This window comes from Ictidomys tridecemlineatus, chromosome 4 (assembly GCF_052094955.1).
Source record: "Ictidomys tridecemlineatus isolate mIctTri1 chromosome 4, mIctTri1.hap1, whole genome shotgun sequence".
Lineage (NCBI taxonomy): Eukaryota > Metazoa > Chordata > Mammalia > Rodentia > Sciuridae > Ictidomys > Ictidomys tridecemlineatus.
This window is the reverse complement of record NC_135480.1, coordinates 180333916-180356568: the sequence shown is the minus strand read 5'-3', so window position 1 is coordinate 180356568 and position 22653 is coordinate 180333916. Positions and strand designations below refer to the sequence as shown.

General features: G+C 35.7%; 1 protein-coding gene across 3 annotated transcripts in view; it reads left to right on the top strand.

Annotated features, from left to right (window-relative positions):
• Positions 1 to 21973, top strand: part of LOC101974093 (bile acid-CoA:amino acid N-acyltransferase) — a 28168-nt gene extending 6195 nt beyond the window's left edge. The window contains exons 1-4 of one of the 3 annotated variants that reach the window (XM_078047891.1): positions 51 to 1931; positions 13370 to 13894; positions 16782 to 16984; positions 20972 to 21973. In XM_078047891.1, coding sequence (XP_077904017.1) covers positions 13429 to 13894; positions 16782 to 16984; positions 20972 to 21565 — 1263 coding nt within the window. In that variant the 5' untranslated portion in view covers positions 51 to 1931; positions 13370 to 13428 and the 3' untranslated portion in view covers positions 21566 to 21973. Of the gene's footprint in view, positions 1 to 50; positions 7013 to 13369; positions 13895 to 16781; positions 16985 to 20971 lie in introns of those variants that run through there. The other 2 variants (XM_078047890.1, XM_005326327.5) reach the window with 2 other exon arrangements.
• Positions 21974 to 22653: the final 680 nt, after the last annotated feature.

The following is a 22653-nucleotide window of genomic DNA, read 5'->3' as shown; positions in this document are numbered from 1 at the left end:
GCAACTATTATAAAGTGTTGTGACTTTTTAAAATAAGAGATATGCCAGATTCTATATTTAGTTGCATATTCTCTTTAGAGGAGATGATACTTATTTTAAACCTCTTATCTTTTCTGTAACTTTTAAAACTGGGCATTATAGTAAGAATCCACTAGTGTGGCAAATCTTTGCACTTTTATGTACTTAGTTTGTGGAAAATACTCAAATAGAAGATTCCCAGGTGGTTCTGAGTGACATAATTAAATGATTAGGAATTGTTTTCAGACTGTAGATAGGATTAAAGAAGATTGAGGCAAGAAGAAGAAATTTCTTGTATTGTTTTATTTTGACTAATGACAATTCTGAAAGAAAAGTGATAGAAAGGTTTTAAGCAAAGGAAATTGCATTTATTCTCTCCCTGAATGACTTCTTTGAAGAGGGAAATAATCAGTTGGGTATATAAATTTTAGTATATTCATTTGAAAAATTATTTTAACAGTATAGTGTCGTGCCTATAAAATCTCTGTAGCACTGGCACTATGGTTTTCAAGAACATCGAAAGTGTCATTGTCTGGACCCTGACATTAGACATTATAGCTGATATAATTGTGTCCTCTCTGCTTCAGATATATGTGAAAGAGGGATTCAGCATGGAAACATTTGAAATTTATATACAGGATTTGATTGTGTTTCCCATACAATGACATGATAGAAATAAGGGATTAGGAGATCAGTGGGGAGGCACTGTTGATTACAAATGGAGAAGTGTTTGCATAAACCAGAGTTCATGTTATTGTTAAGACAGAAAAAAATTACTCATTTGTAGTATGGAGCAGAGCTCAAAATTTCAATTGTATCTGAGTCATCTGGGAATCTTTTGAAAATGCAAATTATTATTTAGTAAAAGTGAACGTGTTGGGAGCTTTTGCATGTCTCCAAAGCTTATAGGAGCTGTGCATGGAGGTACAAGCTTGTAATTCCAGTGACTTGGGAGGCTGAAGCAGGAGGAGTACAAATTCAAGGTCAGCTTCAACAAGTTAGTGAGGCCCTCAGCAATTTAGACTTTGTCTTAGAATGAAAATTAAAAGGGCTGGGAATGTAGCTTAGTGGTAAGTCCCGGGTTTAATCCCTAGTACCAAAAAAGGAAAAGACTCATAGATGATGCTGATGATGTTTTGAATAACATGACTCTAGAGAAGACATTAGTATCATTCCTTGAAACAGTTCTGGTAAATTTAGCCATCCAGGAAGATAAGTTTCACATCTATCAGTATTTGTAGAGGGCATTACTGGTATATAGGTCAGTACAATGACTGTTCAAGAGTAATAGCCTTTAGTTTTCCTGGAAAGAAAAACATTTGCTACATTGTTTACTGAGTTAACCAAATATATATAATAGTTTTACATTTTAAAAAAATTATTGATTGCTATTTAAAAGAGCTATCAGTTCACTAATTTTAGAGAGTGTCAATAGAAATGATCTTACGTAAACTATTTCAAGTAGTGAAAAACTGCTCCCATTTAATTTTGACTTTGTTTTTTTTTTGATTATAGAAGTAGTGTGTTGTGAGCCATCCATGGGCTGTATGTGTGAACTATGTGCATTTGAGCACATGAGGGGACTGGTTTGATGTTGCGTGCTGATTGGGCTGTGCAACGCAAGTGTACCTTTCTTCCCTCTCTGCATGTGGTCCCACACAACATCTGAGATGGGTGTGACTTGCCAAGATGTCAATGAGTCTACTGACCATAAGAAATCACCAAGCAAGATTCCACCTTTTGAAACCCCATCTCTTGCCTTATTTGGGTAGAATATTCTATTGAATGTCTTTTCCCCAATAAAAACGGGAGTTTCAGGTGTGCACTCACTTCTTCTCTCTTGCTTTTTCCAGCGCTGCCCAGTGTGCAGCTGACCCATGGGGACACAGAGCAGTCCCACCCTTGAAACTCAGGTTTGTGTGTTTTGTAGTTTCTTCACCATTTTCTTAGTTATTGCTGCATCCAGCTCCTTTTAACCCAGCCTATTTTGTCAGCCTGGCCAGCTGGTGACAGTAGTGTATTTTTTTAGAAAATTGGGAAAAACAACAACAACAAAAAATTGTCACTGTCCTCTACTCAGATAATCATTTAACATTATGGCATATTTCCAAATGGAAAAATAAATATTTGTTAGGGTAGCTGGTGCAAATATCTACATGACACATACCTCTGAGTCAAGCAAAGGTTTATTGACAGAGAATATCTGCCAGGCTCTCCTGTAAGCTGTTGCAAAAAACTTCTTAACTATATAGTCATGTGCAATTAAGTAGTTAAGAAGTGACCCATCAGGTCCTTTGATTGTTACTTGGCATCTTTGTTGTGATTTTGATAGTCATGCCTGGGCAGGCTTCTTAAGATGGCAGGTGCTGATTTTCAAAGTGGAGGACCTAACTATTTCATGTAATTTATAATTCCTGTAGCATCATGTCCTTCACATTATGGGCTTTTCCCCTTAGCATTAAATAGTCTTTAAGAAAAAAAATTTTTTTTAAATATGTTAATAGCATATTATTTTATACTTGGATATTATCCAACCAATTGTCTATTATTGCATATTTAAATTATCCTGATTTTTATTTTTTTATGGATTTTTTAAAAATCTGGCTTTTCTAGCTTTTTAAGAATTGGTCTGCCATAAAATTTCTTTCTACTCAAAAGCTATTTCTTTACCTACTCAGAAATAGATACTAAATTTCTTGACCCTAACCTAGGCATGGACAACTTGATCCCTGGTTCTGTGACTCTTAATCCCATTAGCAAGTATTCTATGAATCCTAAAGTACAAGATAGTAGGTAGCTTAAAAATGCATGAACTTAGTCTTAGCCAAAATTACTTTCCTATCATTCATTTTTTCATTTGCTTATTTCACAGTACAAAAGTACTAGTTTTTACTTGAATGACTTGCAAATTTACAAGTAGTTTCTAACTTTGGATTCCACAGAATTCTGATGTAGAATTTTACAGAACTCGGCAGCTTTTTTCCATCATGAAATATCAAATTCAAAATATTTAATACTGATTAAACAGTAGTCAGACATCATCCACATTGAAATTTTACAATGTCCCAGTAATGACCTTTATAGCAATTTGTTACAGCTTAGATCTTAAATGTCCCCCAAAGGCCATGTATTGAATGCTTGGTTGCTAGCTTTTGGCACTGTTGGGAATTTGTGGAACCTTTAGGATGCAGGGACTAGTGTAAGAAAGTTAGGTCCACTGGAGGTGTGTGCTTGAAGGAGATGTTAGGAATCCAGCCCCTTCTCTGCTTCCTGGCTATTCCACTATATGATATTCTACCTCACCATAGGTTCATAAACAAAAGAGCCAACTGACCATGGACTCATACCTCTGAAACCATAAGCCAAAATAAAATCTTTTCCCCTTTTAAATTGATTATCTCAGTTATTTTGTGATATCAACGGAGAGCTAACAATTTTAACCCTGATCCAGGATTCAGTACTGGTTCATTTATTTGTTCATTAATAACCAATTCATTAGTTATGCTATTTTATCTCCTTTCCTTTGAAACAGTTTTTCAATGAAATTTTTTCAAGTACTGTATTTATCTAAATTAACATGAAGGTGTCATAGTAGTCTTTAACTTCCTATTGATGTCTATTGGAGCAATGAAGATAAGCTCTCTTTCATTTTGTGTATTTGTTATTTGTCTACGGTCTTGTTTTTTTTGGATTAGTCCAGCTTAGAGTTTGCTAATTGTCTTTTCAAAGAACAAAACTTTGTCTTGTTTTCTTTCTACTGTTTATTTTCTGTTTCATTAATGATGCTTTTATTATTTTCTGCTTCCTTTGAATTTATTGTGCTCTTCATTTTCTAGTATTTGGAGGTAATGTGTTAGGCCATTGATTTTAGACTTTTATAATTCTCAAATATAGGCCATTAAAATTACAAACTTCCCCTTTTCAACTTTAGTTTTATCCTGACTTTTTATATTGTATCATTTTCATTTATTTTGATATATTTTATAATTTCCAGTGTGATTTCTTCTGTGACCCATGGATTATTAGAACATGTTTAATTTTCAAACATTAGAGGATTTTCTAGGCATTTTATTGTTATTTCAGATGTCATTGTGGTCAAAAGATATGCTGAATGATTTCAACATTTTACTTTCATTCAGATTCATTTTATGGCCCAACTTATGACATGTCTTATTGTATTACTACCTGTGCTTGAAGGTGTTGGGTTTACTGTTCTGTGAATAGCAAGCAATTAGGTCAAGATTGTTGCTAGTATTATTTAAATATATGCCTTTAATGAATTTTGTCAAGTTATTTTATCAGTTACTGAAAAAGATATGCTAAAAATTTTAGCTAATTGCTTGAAAAATTGTCTGTTACTTTAATTTTGTTAGTTTTTTGGTTCATGTATTTGAATCCATTACAAGATCTTAAGATTTTTTTTTATCATCTTGTCACATGAAATTTTAATATTTATGATCATATCATTATCTTTTGTCTCTAAAAAAGTCCACTTGGTCTTGAAATCTACTTACTCTGACATTAGTATTGCCACTTTAGAGGGTTTGTGAATCTGTGTCTCTATGTGTGTGTGTGTGAGAGAGTATGGTGCCAGGGAATCAGGTTGCTTATGCTTGCTGTTGCATGGTATATATTTTTTCTCACACATTTACCTATTAGTTTTAACTACATTCATAAATTGTCATACAGTATGATTCTGGGTAATCCTTTTTGGCTGCTTTTGTTTAAAGATTTATCCCAAAAGTATGCTGTATAGTTTCATTTGAGTACATATAATTTTGTAAGATTCAATTGCATGTATACATTTATGACTCTTCTAAGCTCATGTTTGTAAGATTCATCAAGATTGTTGTTTATACTTGTGATTCTTTTCATTACTTATATTATTCTACTGTATAAATTTGCCACAATTCATTCATTTTATTGCTTATAGATATTTGTTTCCAGTTTGTTAATATCTTGAAAAACGCTGTTATGAACATTATTGTACGTATTTCATGGTGTGCTATCAAACACATTTCTGCTGAGTTTATCTATAGAGAGAATTGCTGGACTATTTATTAGATAATGCCAAATTGCTTTCAAAGTGAAAGTACCTATGTATATTCCCCTAGCAGGTTTGAGTCTTGGTGATTTATTTCCTAATCCTTATTTTCAGAATTTTTAATTTTTGCTAATCCTATAGTTGTGAAATATATACCCCATGATTTTAATTTGTGGGTTTTTTTTTCTGAAAACAATTGAGATTTAGATTTCTTTCCATACTTATATATTTGTTTCCTCTTTTGTAAAGTGCCCTTTTCAGTCTTTTTTTTTTCCCATATAATATGTATCAAGGGCATAGACTCCTCACTTTCACCTACAAATGTCTGATTATTGGCTAAAAGCAGGAATAAAGATTTGGTATCTCTGTTTCCATTTTGCATCCAACTCTTTTCCTCTAAGTCACCTTGGATTCCAGGAACAAGGTCTGATTCTATAACCATCTTGTGATGAGTTGAAGTTACCCTCCAGGCAACAGTAACTTTCTTAATTGAGAACAAGGCCTTGTCTGACCAATCCTGAGGTAGTGATGGACTAGGCCATACCTAGTCAAGATCACATGCTTTTGGCCACTTTGAAAAGCACCCAACTATACAAATCCTAACCCTTGCCTTGTCTTAATTCCTCTTTCTAGGAAACCTCAAAATCACTGACAGACCTTGGAAGTTAAATTTCTTTTCATGCTTTTCACCTTTCCTGTTTGGCTTTTGGGCAAGTGGCTGAATCTGATTTGTTGGATTCCCAGAGTGAGGCCTTTACCCTAAGACACCAGTAACAAATATTTGTTTGATATTTTTATAATTTTTTTGGGGGGGACATGTTTATATATTCTAGCTAATAATTCTTCACCAGTATTTTGTGTAGCATAATTTGGTTGCAAATTTGTAGCTTGTGTTTCCAGGTTTTTTAAAGGAATATTTGGCTGATTAGAAGTCCTTAAGTAGACAGGCACGGTGGTGCATGCCTTTAATCCCAGTGGCTTTGGAGGCTGAGGCAGGACTATTACAAGTTCAAAGCCATCCTCAGCAAAAGTGAGACACTAAGCAACTCAGTGAGACCCTGTCTCTAAATAAAATACAAAATAGGGATAGGGATATGGCTCAGTGACTGAGTGCCCCTGAGTTCAATCCCTGATACCCCCCCCCAAAAAAAAAGTACTTAAAGAAGTTAAATTTACTAATTGTTTCCTTTCAGTTTGTACTTTAAAAATGCGGTCCATCACCTCATATAAGACCCACTACTGTGTGTGTGTGTGTGTAGTTGTGGATTAACCTTTATTTTTATTTATTTATTTATATGTCGTGCTGAGGATTGAACCCAGTGCCTTACACATGCTAGGCCCTACCACTGAGCCACAACCCTAGCCCCAAGACCCAATACTTTAATGGAGTTTATCCTTATATTTTGTTGTTATTTCACTAGCTGCCTCAAAAGTCTCTGAATTAGATGAGGAAGGAGAAAGAACTTGGAAATTTGGTGTTCCCCAAATTCTGAAAGTTTTAATGAAGACTTAGAAAAAGTATTTTGCTCCCCATTACTGTGGCCACATTTGTAGTTCCCCACTAGTATGGCCTTGGGAAAGAAAGTCTTTGCAAATTCAGAATTATTCAGTAGTTCTTTATTTGTAGAGGACAGGTATGCCCAAAGAATGTCAGTAGAGGTAAACTAACAAAAACTGTCTATAAAGAAAATTAATATGTGAATAAAATGTGGAGTCTATCCCTAAGACTAAGAGATTTCAAGAGAATATAAAAAGAAAAGAGGGCAAAGGGAGGGGGCTAGGTTCACTAAAGTTTAAAAATTAATAAGAAACTAGAATCAGGTGGTAGATAAGCTGATGATGTTAGCTCTTGCAAAACACAGTTGAGATTTTGGCCTTCAGGGCAACTGGGTAACTGTGCTTTTCCTTTACTGCTGGAAAAGAAGGCTCAAGAGGAAGGGGAAAAAAAAGGTATTTTGCTTTGGATTTAGGAGTGTTTCTTCTGGGCTGATGGGAAATAGGTCAAAATCTCAGCTTGAATTAGAAATACAAATCAGGTTATTTGTTCCAGTGTTTGGAATTTAGGAGTTTATGAGGACAAATAGTCTCTCTGCTCCTTTTATAATCTCAGAGAGCTGTGGAGTTACCCAAGAGTGCTCAGTAAGAGTGTCTTCAGTCAAGATTTTTCTTAGAAAGAATGTAAATACAAAATTGCTATGAATGAGGATACTCAGAGTATATTTTTAAGGAAATAAAAAGTTATCAGAAATCACTTTATCTTTTCTGTCCCCATCAATATTTCTCCCTCTTTTTAACAAGTATTTTCTAGAACATAGAAGAAACCATTATAGTCTAGAAAACTAAATCGTGGTCCTATTTATAAATATTTTGATAGAAAGGTGACTTCTTCCTTTCTTCCTTTCTTTCTCCCTTCCCTTCCCTTCCCTTCCCTCCCCTCCCCTGCCCTCCCCTCCCCTCCCCTCCCCTCCCCTGCCCTCTCCTCCCCTGCCCTCCCCTCCCCTCCCCTCCCCTCCCCTCCCCTCCCCTCCCCTCCCCTCCTAACCCAGGGCCTTGTGCACACGAAGCAAATGTTCTCCACATCCCCAGTCAGCAATTTTATTTTAGTGAGTGACATGTTAGAATTACATTTTGTGAAAATATATGTTACATCTATTTATACAACTCAGAAATGCTTTCCGGTAGCTAAGGGTAATCATCATGATTAAAAACATATCAAGAAAACAAGTATGAGTTAATTTCTGTTTGGGTACACGAGACGACATATAATATTTAAATAGAAGCTTAATGGGTGATATATGGAAGGAAATACTAGACCTTAAGCTTAGTTAAAACAGGACTGTACCTAATCTTTCAGTGACTATCAAATATAGATCCTTGATAAATTTTTGTTGATCTGTTAATCAATTTGGCTAAGAGTAGGAGATATGAATTCCATTCCTGGCTTTGCCATGTATTATTGTGTGAACATGTTTTTTCTTGAATATTTTTTCTTGAATATTTTCTTGAATATTGTAACAAATGCAATATGATTCTTTTGAGCTATAAACTTGTTGTAACCTCAGGAAACAGAAGCAATGTTTTATTCATTCAATTCTTATTCTCAGCTCTTCTGTCTCAATATGCTCATCCTTACTAGCATTTTTTCATGTCTGTCTATTTATCTGTCCCTCCATCCATCTATCCACACACATACACACGGCCCTCAGCTGATCAATTTTTGGTTCTCCCCTCTCTACTAATATTTCCTAGAATCCCTTAAAAATAAACTACTGGTTCTTGAGTTGTTCAATCAAGGTCAGCTTCTGGAGAAACCCAGAATAACATACACAGTAAGTTCTTCCTTGACCCACCCTTCAGCCTTCAGTGTCTCATTCTTGAACAACTCAGATATCATATTCATTCCTCAAACCTGCTATACCCAGATTCTGCCTTCCCTTCACCATATTTTTTCTCGAAAAGATCACAAGGATGAACAACATACAGCATATCCAGTGGTGGTTTCAGAACTGAACTTGCTTGAAATATCAATTGATAGTAAATAAATGACCTTTCCTTTAGCCTCCTCATCCCTCTAATATAGGCTTTGATCTTATACAAGTCATTGTAGGAACTGGTTTAACAGTCTGAAAGACCGTTATCTTTGCATCTGATATTGGAGTTTTGGAGCTTGAAGTATTCCAGGCAATTTTGAAGGAAGGGTGGATGGAGAAGAGAGAGAGGGAAGGCTTTTGTCCACAAAGCATGAGTTTTGGAGCTTAAAGTATTCTTGCTGCCCCTGGCCTTGTGAATAAGTGCCTGCAAGAGGGGGTTGTACCCTTCCTCACAGAACTAAATTTGTAAGACTTTTAATATATTTTGTTTTCAATATCATTCTGTTAAAAGTATCTTCCCATTTTCTAGTTATTTCTTCTTTGACCCATGCATTGTTTAGGGCAGTCATTTTAAGTGCTCAGTAATCAGAGATTCAAACACTTTGTTAGGTCATTTTCTACATTCAGTGTCCTACGTTCTAAGTTTCTACGTCCAGTCCTCTACATTCTAAGCAAAAATCAGTACGCTGGTTTCTTTAGAAAGAGTTAATATTCTGAAGTTTTGAGGTATAGTGTTTTATAAGTGTCAATTAGATAAAGTTGGTTGCAAGTGTTTAAATCTTCTGTATTGTACTAATTTTTTTTTAAAAAAATGAGCTTAAATTACTGAGTGTTAAAATCTTCAATTATGTGAATATTTTTTGGTGCATGCATTTTGAAACTCTTTGTTATTGCAGAGTACATATGTGTTTAGAATATTTTGGATAAACTGTTTCTTATGAAACATCCTTCATTTTCTCCAACTATCTTAATATATAGCTTGAGATATATTAATAAATATGTAATTATATAAAACATTATCTAAGTCGCTAAATATAGCCCCACTAGTTTCTTTTGCTCAATGTTTGTGTTGCATGAATTTTCTTCCCTTTTACTTTTATCTGTAAATCTTTACAATGTGTTTCTGGTTTTTGAACTGGTCTGACAACATGTGTCCTCAAATTGGAGTTTTTAGTACACATATATTTAATGAAATTATTAATATAATCGGGTTTAAATCTCCAGTGTTGGTATTTTGTTTTCTAGTAACCTTATTTATTATTTATTCCTTTATTCCTCCTTTCTTGTTGTGGCAGATTGTATTTCCAAAGATTGCAAATGGCAGCACAAATACGCATCTCATCCCACATCCTTTTTTTATTTCACAAAATGTGACTAATATTTGTCCCACTGCTTGTAGAAGCCTATGTCCTTCCACTTGAATTTTAATGGTGGCTTCTGACTTCTCCAGCCAATATAAAATGACAGAGATTATACTTTTACCTGGCTCTATCTTTCTTGAAATATTTGCCCTTATAACACACCATCCTGTGAGGAAACTCAAACTAACCTCTGTAGAAAGATCACAGTGAGGCTCACATATAATGAAAATTATGTGAAAGAACTCCCAAATAGGTAAAAGAATGATTCTCAGATGATTTTATTCCCTTGCCTTTGAGTCTTGCAGTGGAAATACCAGACATTGTGACACAGTGAGCGATAAAATGACCTCATGATAAGCCAGCACATTGCAATTTCTGAAAAGAGTTGTTGTCAGACTCAGGTCCACAATGCTCTTCACATTTTTGCATTTCTAGCTCAGGGGCTTCTATTTTTAGGCCTCTTTTCAGACTTTTGATCAAGTCCAATTTCCAAGTTTTGTCAGGCACCTCTGCTGAGGCCTCCATATGCCCTGAGGAAGGGGAAAATTTATTTTCCCAATTCCTAAACCTTCCCCTCCACTTCCTTGCCCCAGGGGGTCTATAAAATTTCCAGAGCCTTTTATTTGGTACTCCCTCCACCTTGAGATGGCCTCTGATTCTGGGCTGATCCCTTGACCTTCTTCCTGCATTGCCTGAGCACTTTCTCTAGTTCAGACTTTTGCTATGATTGATGGCTTAATCCTTTTGGTTTTAGCTTGTTGCTTTAATTGGCTGCTGGACAGAGGAGCAGGCAGCTTAGCTCTCCCTTTCTTTCCTAGCTCAGCTGAACTTCTGACAGGTCTTTTAAGTTATCATAGTCTACCTGCAAATAATTTTTTTAAACTTGAAAAAACAGTGAAAGAAGATTCTTACCACAAGAGAATTCTACTAATCCCACTTTCACCTTTTTGTCATTTCTACATCTTATACTCTTTTATTATTTTAATGTTAAACAATCTTTTAATTACATTTAAATACACACATGCATACACATATGAGGAAATTTTGAAAAAGGACTTTCATATTTGCTCAGATAACTACATTTTTGGCTCTTTATTTTCATCTTTCCCAAACAGATTAAGTTCTCTATCTGGGATAATTCCCTGCAATATTTGAGCATTTCTTGAAGTGCAGGTTGCCTACATAATTTCTCAGAGGTTTCCTGTAAATAACTTTAGTTTCCCTTCATTTTTGAAATATATTTTTGTTAGATAAGGCATTTGAGTGTTTTAAGTTCTTTAAAATTTCTTGTCTTCTGGCTTTTCATTGTTTCAAATATTATTTATATTAGTCATTCTCATAAATGTAATGATTCTATTTTTCTCAGCTGCTTTTAAAATTTGTTCTTTATATTACCAGTTTGACTGTAATGTAATTGTTGTGGTTTTCTTGGCTTTTGTCCTCTATCAAATTGCTTGCAACTGTGGCATGGTGTTTTTCAACAAATTGGGGGGAATTTCAGCCATTGTTTTTTCAAGTGTGTCTTCTGTATCTCTCTTCTGTGTCTAATTAGTGTTTAATATCGTCCCACACATCTCAAGTGTTCTGGTCTTCTTTTACACTCTTCTTTTTCTCTCTCTCTTTGTACTTTAGTTTTGCTACTTTCAATTGTGTTGTCTTACTTTGATTGGTCCTTTACTCTTTCATTTTCTGTCTCATAATTCCAATATCTGGGCCATTTCTGTTTCTACTCTACTGATTGTTTTCTCTTATAATCATGAGTTGATTTTAAAACTTCTTTTGTTCCTCATAATTTTTAAAGAATTGACTCCTGGATATTTTGCATAAAAATAATGACTGAGAGAAGCACACACTTGTAATATATCTACTCTGAGGCTGAGGCAGAGGATCACAAGTTCAAGGCCAGCCTTGGCAATTTAGGCATAGCCTGTCTGAAATTAAAAGGTATGGGAATGTAGCCCAGTGGTAGAGTGTTTGCCTAGCATTCCCTTCCCCAAATCTGAATTCTCAGCACTGAAAAAATAATAATGATGACTAAAAATAAATAAATAAATAAAGACTTTCCTCCAGGAAAGGATTTTTGTTTGTTTGTTTTTATTTATTCTGTCAGGAAGTGAAAATTAGGGGCTAAAACAGGTTGATCTGTAGTTGAGCTGAATCTGGGCTTTGTGTGGTCCAGTGCACCATTGGTTTCTAAAGTTTTCATTGTGGATTGAATTTTTCTCATCAGAAGAGCCTGGGGTCTCAGCATGAAGGAACATCTGGATATATCTTTGTGCTTTATGGCCATGCTAGCTTTTCAAACTAGGGAATTCTGATTTGCAGTTCTTCTGGAAGAAGAGTCACTAGGGGTTTTTTGTTGCAGTTATGCTTCCTGAGTGTGGGGACATCTATCTCTGTCCTTCTCCCCTCAACCTTTGGAGTGCAGCAGCCTTAACTTATACAAAGGCCTGCATTGCCTCAGAGTTTATCTCAGCTCCCAGCTTGCCTCCCTGCACTCAGTCTTTGATGCTCTGTCCTTGAGCATGTGATGCAGTCCTACAGAAAGTCAGCAGATGGAGAAAGTCTGTGGTTAGAGTTTCTCAGAATTTTAATCTGTCAAACTAGCCTCCACATATTCATTAAAAGTCCATTAAATGTTCTGTTGATTTCTCACTTTTCTCCATGGGGTTTCTTTCTTTCTGCTTTATCATAATTGAAAATCAGCATGTAGGAGAGAAAATTTCTTATCTCCTATGAGTAGTGCGTCACTTGCTGGTGTTCACTTCATTTGGATTCTTGGCATTCTCAGCAATCCAATGAGTTAAAATGAAACAAAGTCAAAAACTAAATGAACTTTGGTTTTTTAGTTTATTCAGCTAGTTATAATTAATAGAGAGAGAAGAGTGGTCACTCTTGTGGCTTTCTCCAAATTAACCAAAAGATTAATTTTTAAAAGTGAGATGGTAAAAAGTTCAGTAAGACCTCTGTGTCCCTGAACGTCTTGTCAGCTTCTAGTTTCGCTTAAGAACTGCTAAATCCTAAATACAAAGTGGTAGATATTTTTACTCTAGGAAAAAATACACACATCAGCTTTGTTTTTGAAAGATTTTACTGTAGTTTGAAAAGGTCCTCCATTTTTTAGTGCAATTATAGGTAAATTCTTCGATGTTAGACATTCTGTTTACAGGGTTTGGAGAGAGGATTTGTAATGGAGCCAGCTGTTCTATTTAGAGACATATTCAATAAATCATTCTGTTTTCAATGCTGCCTCTCAGTTTTATAATCCATTATACCTTATTTTTCAAGAGTTCCCACACGACAAATTGTGATATGTCCTTGAAGTACTGACATCATTCATGTGCATTTGGACTGCTGCTTCCTCAACCCTGATTCATTATTATAAAACTTATCGTCTTGCTTTTTGTCTTTTAGAAATTTGTTGAAAGCCCTCAGGTATTTTGCATTAGAAGATTACAATAGGATATGCTAAACCACTGGAGACTTAAAACTGAATCCTAAGAGGTCGGACTCCAGGTCTAGTTCACCATTCATTAACTTTATTAACTTATTTTATTCCTTCTTTTTTCTTTCAGTTTTGAGGTTTTGTTGAAGATTTTCCTAAAGAATTATCTGAAATTGCCACATAGCAGAAATGGTTCAGCTGACAGGTACTCCTCTAAGTGCACTTGTTGATGAGCCGGTGCGTATCCGGATTACAGGCCTGACTCCTTTTCAGATTGTGACTCTTCAGGCATCACTGAAAGATGAGAAGGAGAACATGTTTTATTCTCATGCCTACTATAGGGCCAATAAAGTTGGTGAGGTGGACTTGGAACATGATTCTGCGCTTGGAGGTGACTATGTGGGAGTCCATCCTATGGGTCTCTTCTGGTCCTTGAAACCTGAAAAGCTATCAACTAGACTATTGAAAAGAGATGTGATGAATAGCCCTTTCCAGGTCCAAATAAAACTTTGTGACCTAATGTTACCACTAGAAAATCAAGTTACTAGTACCTCAAAGGTCAGCCTGACTTTGGAAAGGTGGTATGTGGCACCTGGTGTCACACGGATCCAGGTGGAGGAAGGCCGACTTCGAGGAGCCCTCTTTCTACCTTCTGGTGAGTTGAATTACTGTTGTTATTATCCTTGCACTTCTTCTTTTGAATACTTAATCCTTCTAGCAATTTAGTTTTGATGTGGATAATACATAGAGCTCTCCTTGCCTTCCTTAGAATCAGAGTTAACTTTAGGACATCAAAACAAGAATGTGCTAATATTACACTCCAACTCTGAGCCTGGAGCTTGTCTAAGGATATGACTAATATAGTTAATGGAATCCCTACATTGTGGGGGTTTCCAAAGTTTTGGATTTATACTAAATTTATCTGCATTATAGCCTGACTATTCTGAAGACTCTTATCTTGATGTCACAGAAACTGTGTCCCAGCACCTTTGGGGGCTCTATCATGTTGCATTTCAGTTTAATGTTATTGCATTATTGTCACAATAAGCTGGTGATGTGATGGATTGAAAGACTGCAACAAATGAATATGATGCAAAGAAACTTTATTCCCATTAGTCCATAAATATTGCATATTTATAAAATATTCCATAAATCAGATAATATAACATTCTTCCTAATGGCCATAAAACTTACCAGAATACAAATTATTTCCCACAGTGATCTCCTCATACCAGTAAACAGTTTTAAATATCTGTTGGTCAGAGTTTATTTTGACTCTGAATGAAGCAAAGATAGTTCCCAGAAGACTTCACCAGACTGAGGTTTCTGATCTGTTTGAGGCCTACTGCCTCAAACAAGTGCTTTTATTTGGGACATAGCCATCACCTCATCAGAATATGTTGCCTTTATTTAATCTTTATAGAACTGAGATGGTGTTTTAGTCAGCTTTTTCTCTGCTATGACCAAAAGACCTGAATAGAACAATTTTAGAGGAGGAAGAGCTGGTTTAGGGCTCAGAGGTCTCAGTTCATAGATGGCCAATCCCATTGTTCTGGACCTGAGATAACGTAGAACATTAACACAGAAGGGCATGATGGGGGACAGCATCTCAGGACAAGGCACTAGGAAGAAACAAGCAACAGCTCCACTCTCCAGGACAAAATATATATATACCCTAAAGTTATGTCCCCAGTGACCCACCTCCTTCAGCACACTCTACCTGTCTACAGTTACCATCCAGTTAATCCTTATCAGGGGATTAATGCACTGCTTAGATTAAGGCTTTCATAGTCCAATCATTTCACCTCTAAACTTTCTCACACTAGAGTTTTTTGGGGACGCCTATTATCTAAACTATAACAGAGGGCTTGAGGACCCTTGATGTATTAAGGTTGATTTCTGGGAACATAGAGTTAGAGGTAGAGTAGAAGGAATAAATCTTCCCTTTTCAAATTTGCCATGACCCATGTACTTGTTTGGATAAATTGGAATTTTATATAGCCAGTAATTAGCATATAGATCACTTTATTGTATACAGGACCAGGAAGTAAGTAGCACAAAATTTTGTTTCTTTAGCACTCCACCCCTGTTAAAAATTTGTGTATTGATACAGTTCTGCCATGTTGGGATGGTGTGCTGGTTCAGGATGTACTGTTTGTGAACCCTTTAGACATTGAATAATACTAGATTTTCCACTTGAGGTGTTTGTTCTATGGGAACACTGAAGGGTGAGTTGTGTGGGCCATAAAAAGATTGAGTTGGGTCTCAAAAACATTTCTCAACTGCAACATTCTTTCTAGATAAGGTACTCAGTACTATTAATAGTTCTTCCCTTTCCTTCCAAGCAGAATATGAAAGAAAACATCCTTATTCATCTACTCAAATGGCATTTTAAAACCAAGCGATATTAAGTTATCATTTCTTTCTTTCTCAAAGTGAATATAGTAATTTTTAAAAATTCCTAATACTCATTTAAATCAAATCACTCCTTTTAAATGTGTATGGTACCTGTCTTCCATAGCTAAAATCCTATATCTAACAATAGAATTCTCCCAGTAAATGCACTATAAATTTCTTTTAATGTATGGACTCCCTCAGAAAGGGAGTGTAGAATGATTCTCTTACCATGTCTCCTTTTTACCAAGTGTTAGGGAGTGGGGAATAATGAGCATTACTTAGTGAAAGAGTTCGTCATTTACATCTGCTTAGGTGGGAGATTTCATTACTAAGTAGCAGATTAGTGTAACTGAGCAGTATCAAGCCAGGATGGTAGCAAAAGTAATCTTTAACAAAAAATATTTTTGAGTCATGTGCTTCCTTGAGAACCCAGTTAAATCTCTGGATTCTCATGTTAGTTAGCTTTTCATTACTATAATAATATACCTGACATGGTAAATGTATAAAGAAAAGAGTTTTATTTTAGGTTTCAGTCCCTAATCGATTGGTCCTGTTGTTCTGGGCAAAGCAGCACATTCTGGCTGGAATATATGGTGGAGAAAAACTGCTCACCATGTGGGAAGCAAAAGACAAAGAAAGGAAGGAGCTGGGGTCCCTTCAAAGGCATGCCCTCAATGACCTGAAGACCTCCTGTTATTCCATCTTGTCAAGTTTCTACCATCTCCCAATACCATCACTCTTGGATCAAGCCTTTACCACATGCTTGTCTAAACTATAACATTTCTCATCAGTAAAATGCACACTTAAACATATATTCTACTTTTGCATATAATTTTAGGACCTTCTAAATTTTCCTGAGGTCTGGAAAACTTGTACCTTTTATGTACCTTTTATGGATTAAGAAGTACTGGCCCAATTTTCTGGTTTTCTTTACTCTAAGACTATGCAAATGGTTCCCTTATCAATAGGCCATAATTCAGTCCCAGTTACAAGGCTGAAAATTGGGGGATTCAATTTAAAAATTTATACATTAATTTCAAAATTTCTATTGCATTTCTCCCTTATGGGTTCATATTTTTATTATCTTTTCCTCATCCTTCATACACAAACATGTTTTGTTTTATTTTATTTTATTTCTTTTTCAGGAGAGGGCCCTTTCCCAGGAGTAATTGATTTGTTTGGAGGTTTTGGTGGACTATTGGAACACCGGTCCAGTCTCCTTGCCAGTCGTGGCTTTGCCTCATTGGCCTTGGCTTACTGGGGCTATAAAGACCTGCCTTCCCAACTACAGAAAATAGATTTAGAGTATTTTGAAGAAGCTTCCAACTTTCTCCTGAGACATCCTAAGGTAATTTTATCTCTTTAGTAAGTTTTAGTCCTAGTTTTTTTAAATAACCATAATATTCTGTTGCTTCTCTTAACTTCCTATTAAGATTCTCCCTCAGTGAATCCCAAATTCTGTTACTTGCCCATATTATTCACTTGACTTCTCATTCAGTTTATTTTGCTCAGAAAAACAAAATGCGTAGGAAGTTATCCTGTGTCCAAAAGGCATTGGCTTTGAAGTTAGACAGAAATAAGTTATATTTCTAGCTTTGTCTCATTTGGTTCAGGGAATTTGTGTAAGTTACTTAGTGTTTCTTGACCTGTTAAATAATCTTATAATGATACTACTTTATAAAGCTATAGTGAAATTTAAAGGCTATTATCGAAAACAGGGTTCTTATTATAAAGTACTTGATAATGTAGCATTGTAGTCAATATAGTATTATAGTACTTGACAGTACTAAATACTCAATTATTATTGTTATAATTTTCTCATCACCATTTTTACCTAGACAACTACTATGCATTTTTTTGAAAAATGGGTCTGAGTCTTTATTACTTGAGAGGACTTGAACATAATACTTTAGTACTAGTACTCTGATTGTAGTCCAATCTACATACCATCTTGGAATCTTAAAATTTATACTTTGCTACTATAATAAGGGTGGCACTTATTATTCCTTGTGGATTGCCTACTATTTTTTTCTTTAATAAGAATTAAACTAAAATTAAATGTAACTAGTATATAGTTTTCATGTAAAGATCACCAATATAGAATCAGGTTTGCAATAATAAGATAAGCAACAATTACTGATAATTTACTAATGTACTGAAATTTTAAATGGCTATTTTTGATGCATTAAATGGAATTGTCCTTGAACTACCAGATAGGCAATGTTATCATTATGCCAGCCCTTTGCTTGACTTGGATGAGAAATAAAGAGATTATATGATTCTGATTTTCCACTTCCTTAGTCTGGTTCCCCTTATACTTGCTACATGACTTTGCTGTTTTGACATTGCTGTTTTTGCAATGTCAAAAAGATAGCTAGTTATGACTATTAATCTAGGCCTAGAAACCAAACTTTGTTCCTAGGCCCTGAGTGCTTCCATTAATGCTGCTTTACAATATCTCTTCTGCTAAATGATAAATCAGAGACCTTTCAATTCCTGATAGGAATTGTTGATTTTAAGTGACTTTTGAAAACTTGAAATTCCCTGATCCCAAATTGGTGACAGAAGTTTTAGCAAGAATTACTGTTCTTCCAGGGATCAGAAAAAAAGTAGATAAAGTCTGCATATATTTGAGTCACATTTTTTAGTTCGAGTATGTTATAATTGCTTTTGGTTTATCTTCGATGGCCAAATGCATTGAGTTCCCATCTCTCCTTGCCATAACTGTGACTATCTTCCATATTAAGACATAGAATTTCAGAAAGGAGGAGCCCAGATTGGGAAAATGGAAAGTTTAGTAAAGGATATTGAGTTTCAGTAAGAAAAAAGAATAAATTCTGGTGTCTATTGTATAGTTAATAATGCATTGCATATTTCAAAATTGCTAAAGGAATAGATTTTAAATGTTCTCAACACACAGAAAGATAAGTTTGTGAAGTTGTGAAGTGATGAATATGTTAACTACCCGAATCTGCTCTTTCCAACTGTACCTCATAAATGTATATAATTGTTATGTGTCAATTAAAAATGAAAATTAAAAAAGGATTTCAAATCTTTGAGATATCCTTTAACTGATTCAAACCACTTTTTTAGTGTGTGACATGGGAAATAGGGAGAATACATTCCTCATTCTGTTTTTTTTGGTTTTTTTCCCCCTTATCTTATTTCTCACATTTCTATCAGCTGGCCACAAGTGGTATTTTTATTCATGTTTTTCTAAATAGTGGGAAACCCCAAACATTTAATTGATAAAATTTCCTGAAAATTCAGAAGACCAATTAAGAAGAGAAAGATAAAAAGATGTTTCTCTTTGAAACTCTGCAAGCAGCCAGGGCTCAAACACAATCAAGGCTGTATTTTGTGCCACAAAGAACTATCTTGCCTTGAGCTCCTTCTTTGCACTCCTGTACCTAGCCAATGATTGAGAGCTAGCTATACATTCTACACTTTTAAATAACTTGGAACCATGTAGTTTCCTTTTCATTTCCACCGGTGTCCCCTTTTGTTCAGACACCATCACTTCTTGCCTATGCTATTGTAGTAAGTTTTAGTTTTTCTGCCTCTATTTTTTTCAAATTAAAGTTGCAAGATTAGCCTTTTGAGAGCACAACTGTTTGCCAGGCTTCCTAGCATTGTTAGACAAACTTTCTATGCTCTGAATTCTGCATATTTCTTCAGCTCTACCTTATGCTCATCTGTAAAACCTGGCCTAATACTGCTCTTTAGTTAGGAAAAGAGTCAAGGCTTGCTGGGCACTTCTTTCAGAAGTACTCACTGTCATGTTGCTATTTTCTTTTTCAGACTTATTCTGATTTTTTCCCACCTTATTCTCTAAATTCAAGTAATGAAGAACTACCCTGTGGTTCCCTACATTCATTGCTCTTTGTTGCCTCTGAGTTCTCACATGTGTTCCTGTCATGGAAAATCTGTTTGGGCTACATTTCCCAGAAAAGTGGCTGTTGGTGGCCTAATAATATCAACATAAAGAATTTTATTCTCTCATTTAACAGATCAGAAGAGAGGTGATTCAAATCAGTGAAGTGATCAAGGAAACTGAAATGATTTTTCTGTAATTTTCTTACCTTACTCTCTGGGTCACAAAGTGACTGTGGCAGTTTTAGGCATACTTAATGCCTAAACATGCCAGCATCGTAAGATGGAAAGAATGGTCAGAAACACAGGCTTTCAAATCATGATTATGTATCATTTTACATGGGGATAAAAAAAGCCCTTAGGTATAATATATTGGCCTTACAACAGAGGCTGAAAAAGGATGTAGCAAAGAGCAATAAGTTCAAACACATTAGAATTTATCTCTTGGGACTGGATACATTGCTATGCCACACAAAATCAAGGCAGCATTAGCTCTGAAACTGTAGTGAATGATTCTGGTATAGGTAACCTAATGATGCCTGCTACACTCAGCATGGAATTCTACTCCTTTTTGGCTCTCATTTTTTTTTTTTTTTTACATGAAGACTCAATGCATAGTCCATTTCCTCTGAAAGTCTTTCTTTGATCCTGCAGGGAGTTCCTTGGTGGCAAGAGATTGAGCCTTTTCTCCCTGGGGCCCTCACTGTTTGGCATAGGGTGGATGATCTAAAAATGCTTGTTTGATAATTGATAAGGAAAAAGAAAACTGAGCCAAACTCATTTGTGAAATTTTTTTGCAAACAAAGCAAGCTAGAGTCCTTGGTTCAAATTTCATGCTTTATCCTACTGACCCATCCTCTTTCTCAGTCTCTTCCTCTAGGATGCCCATTCTTTTGAACTTTTAGAATTGGTACAACAAAGTTTATTAATCAATTATACCCTGATTCATATTATTCACAATAGTACATGCATTTTACTTATTTTCCCTAAGACATTGATATTTCTTTTTTTTTAAAGATAGAGGAGAGAGAGAGAGAGAGAGAGAGAGAGAGAGAGAGAGAGAGAGAGAGAGAGAGAGAGAGAATTTTTAATATTTATTTTTTAGTTCTCGGTGGACACCACATCTTTTGTTGGTATGTGGTGCTGAGGATCGAACCCGGGCCGCATGCCAGGCGAGCGCGCTACCGCTTGAGCCACATCCCCAGCCCCATTGATATTTCTTGAGGGCATTTTAAACTCAGAATCAAACACAATGCTGAATCCATAGTATTTAGTCAGTAAAGCTCAATACGTTTTTAAAGGAGTATCTCCTTGAATGCACATTCTATCTTACAGAACTCTACACATGAGGTGTGAGTATATTTGCTTTGTTTGCATTGGTCACTGAAGCTCTTTGGTTGTCTAAGATGATGGGTTTTCCTAAATGAAGGGTAGAATAACATCTCATTTTTGTTATTTTCAGATCTTTGGCCCAGGCATTGGGGTAATTGCTACATCCAAAGGAGCAGAGATTGCACTGTCTATGGCTGTTCACCTAAAACAAGTCACAGCCACCATACTTATAAATGGGCCAAGCTCCATTTATGGCTTTCCACATGTATACCATGGTCATACCTATCAGCCTATACCCTATTCTATACAGTTTCTATCCACCAATGCTTTGGGGTTTATAGAGTTTCATGGCATTTATAAGGAAATTGGAGTTGAGCCTAGCCAGTCTTTTCTTCCCATTGAAAAGGCCCATGGGCACTTCCTCTTCATTGTGGGAGAAGATGATAAAAATACCAATAGCAAAGAACATGCAAAAAAAGCCACAGAATGGTTAAAAAGACATGGGAAGAACAACTGGACCCTGCTATCTTATTCTGGGGCAGGCCATTTGATAGAGCCTCCCTACTCTCCCCTGTGCTGGGCGTCAAAGATACCCAATGTTTCCACACCTCTCCACTGGGGAGGAGATGTTATTGCACATGCAGCTGCACAGGAACATTCTTGGAAGGAGATCCAGAAATTTCTCAGGAGGCACCTCATTCCAATGGTGACCAGTCAACTCTGAGAAGACTACATATTCCTGGGAAATAGAGAAGAAAATCTCTTCATGAGCATCTCTTGATTTTCATTGAGGAAGACCTTTGATCTCTTACTGTTAAGAGGGAAGTTGTAACAAAAAAAGGGCAGGAGGAGTGGGAATGGTAAAGTCTTAATTTTTGAAAGGGAAATGGTTTCCACTGAACCAAATATTATACACTGAGAATCTCTTATTTGTAGAAATAATCTATGCCTCTACCTGCCCTGAAATAGTCATCATTTTAGCAATTCTCAATCATAGAAATTGTCAAGGGAAAATTTACCAACAATGAACCATAGACATGAAGAACAGATATGAAGAATCAGATGCTGACATCTATTTCCTAAAACTCAAATATTTGTAGATCCCTCATAGCTCATTAAAAATATACTCATAGCTCATTGTTGCTTTGTTGTTATTGGGAGGCTCGAGCCAGATAAAGAATGTGTTATTTTAAGGCAATGTGAAAGTTTATTATGGATGTAAGATCATTGAATCAGTCTACAATAAAAAATTCAACAAAAATTAATGAAATTAAATAAAATTATTTTTATGTCTGAACATGTACAGCATGTTGGCATTCTCAACAATGAGAAAGCAGAAATTTGAGATTCATAGACTTGCAATTCAGGGAGGTAGCCATAATAATGGGGATTGTGTGTCTCTAGATTAGGGTCTGGCAGACTTTTCCTGTAAAGTAACCAGATGGTAAATATCTTCAGCTTTGTGAACCATAAGGTCTCTGATACTACTCCTTAGCTCTATTACAGCACAAAAGCTGTAATAGCCATAGGTAACTGTGTAATGAATGATGGTGACTGTTCCAATTCAACTTTATTTATGGACATTGAAATTTGTGTTTCTTATCATTTGTACATATTGCAAAGTAGCAATTTTCTTTTTATTCTTTTCTCCAAGCACTTATAGATGCGAAAACCATTCTTAAATCCAGCAGCACCACACAAATAGGCTGTGGGCCACATATAACTCCCAGGACATAATTGGATGACCCTGGGTATAGTGCAGTCCAAATGACCTTGTCCAGGGTCAGATTTGCTGTGTGTTCTCTAAAGGGA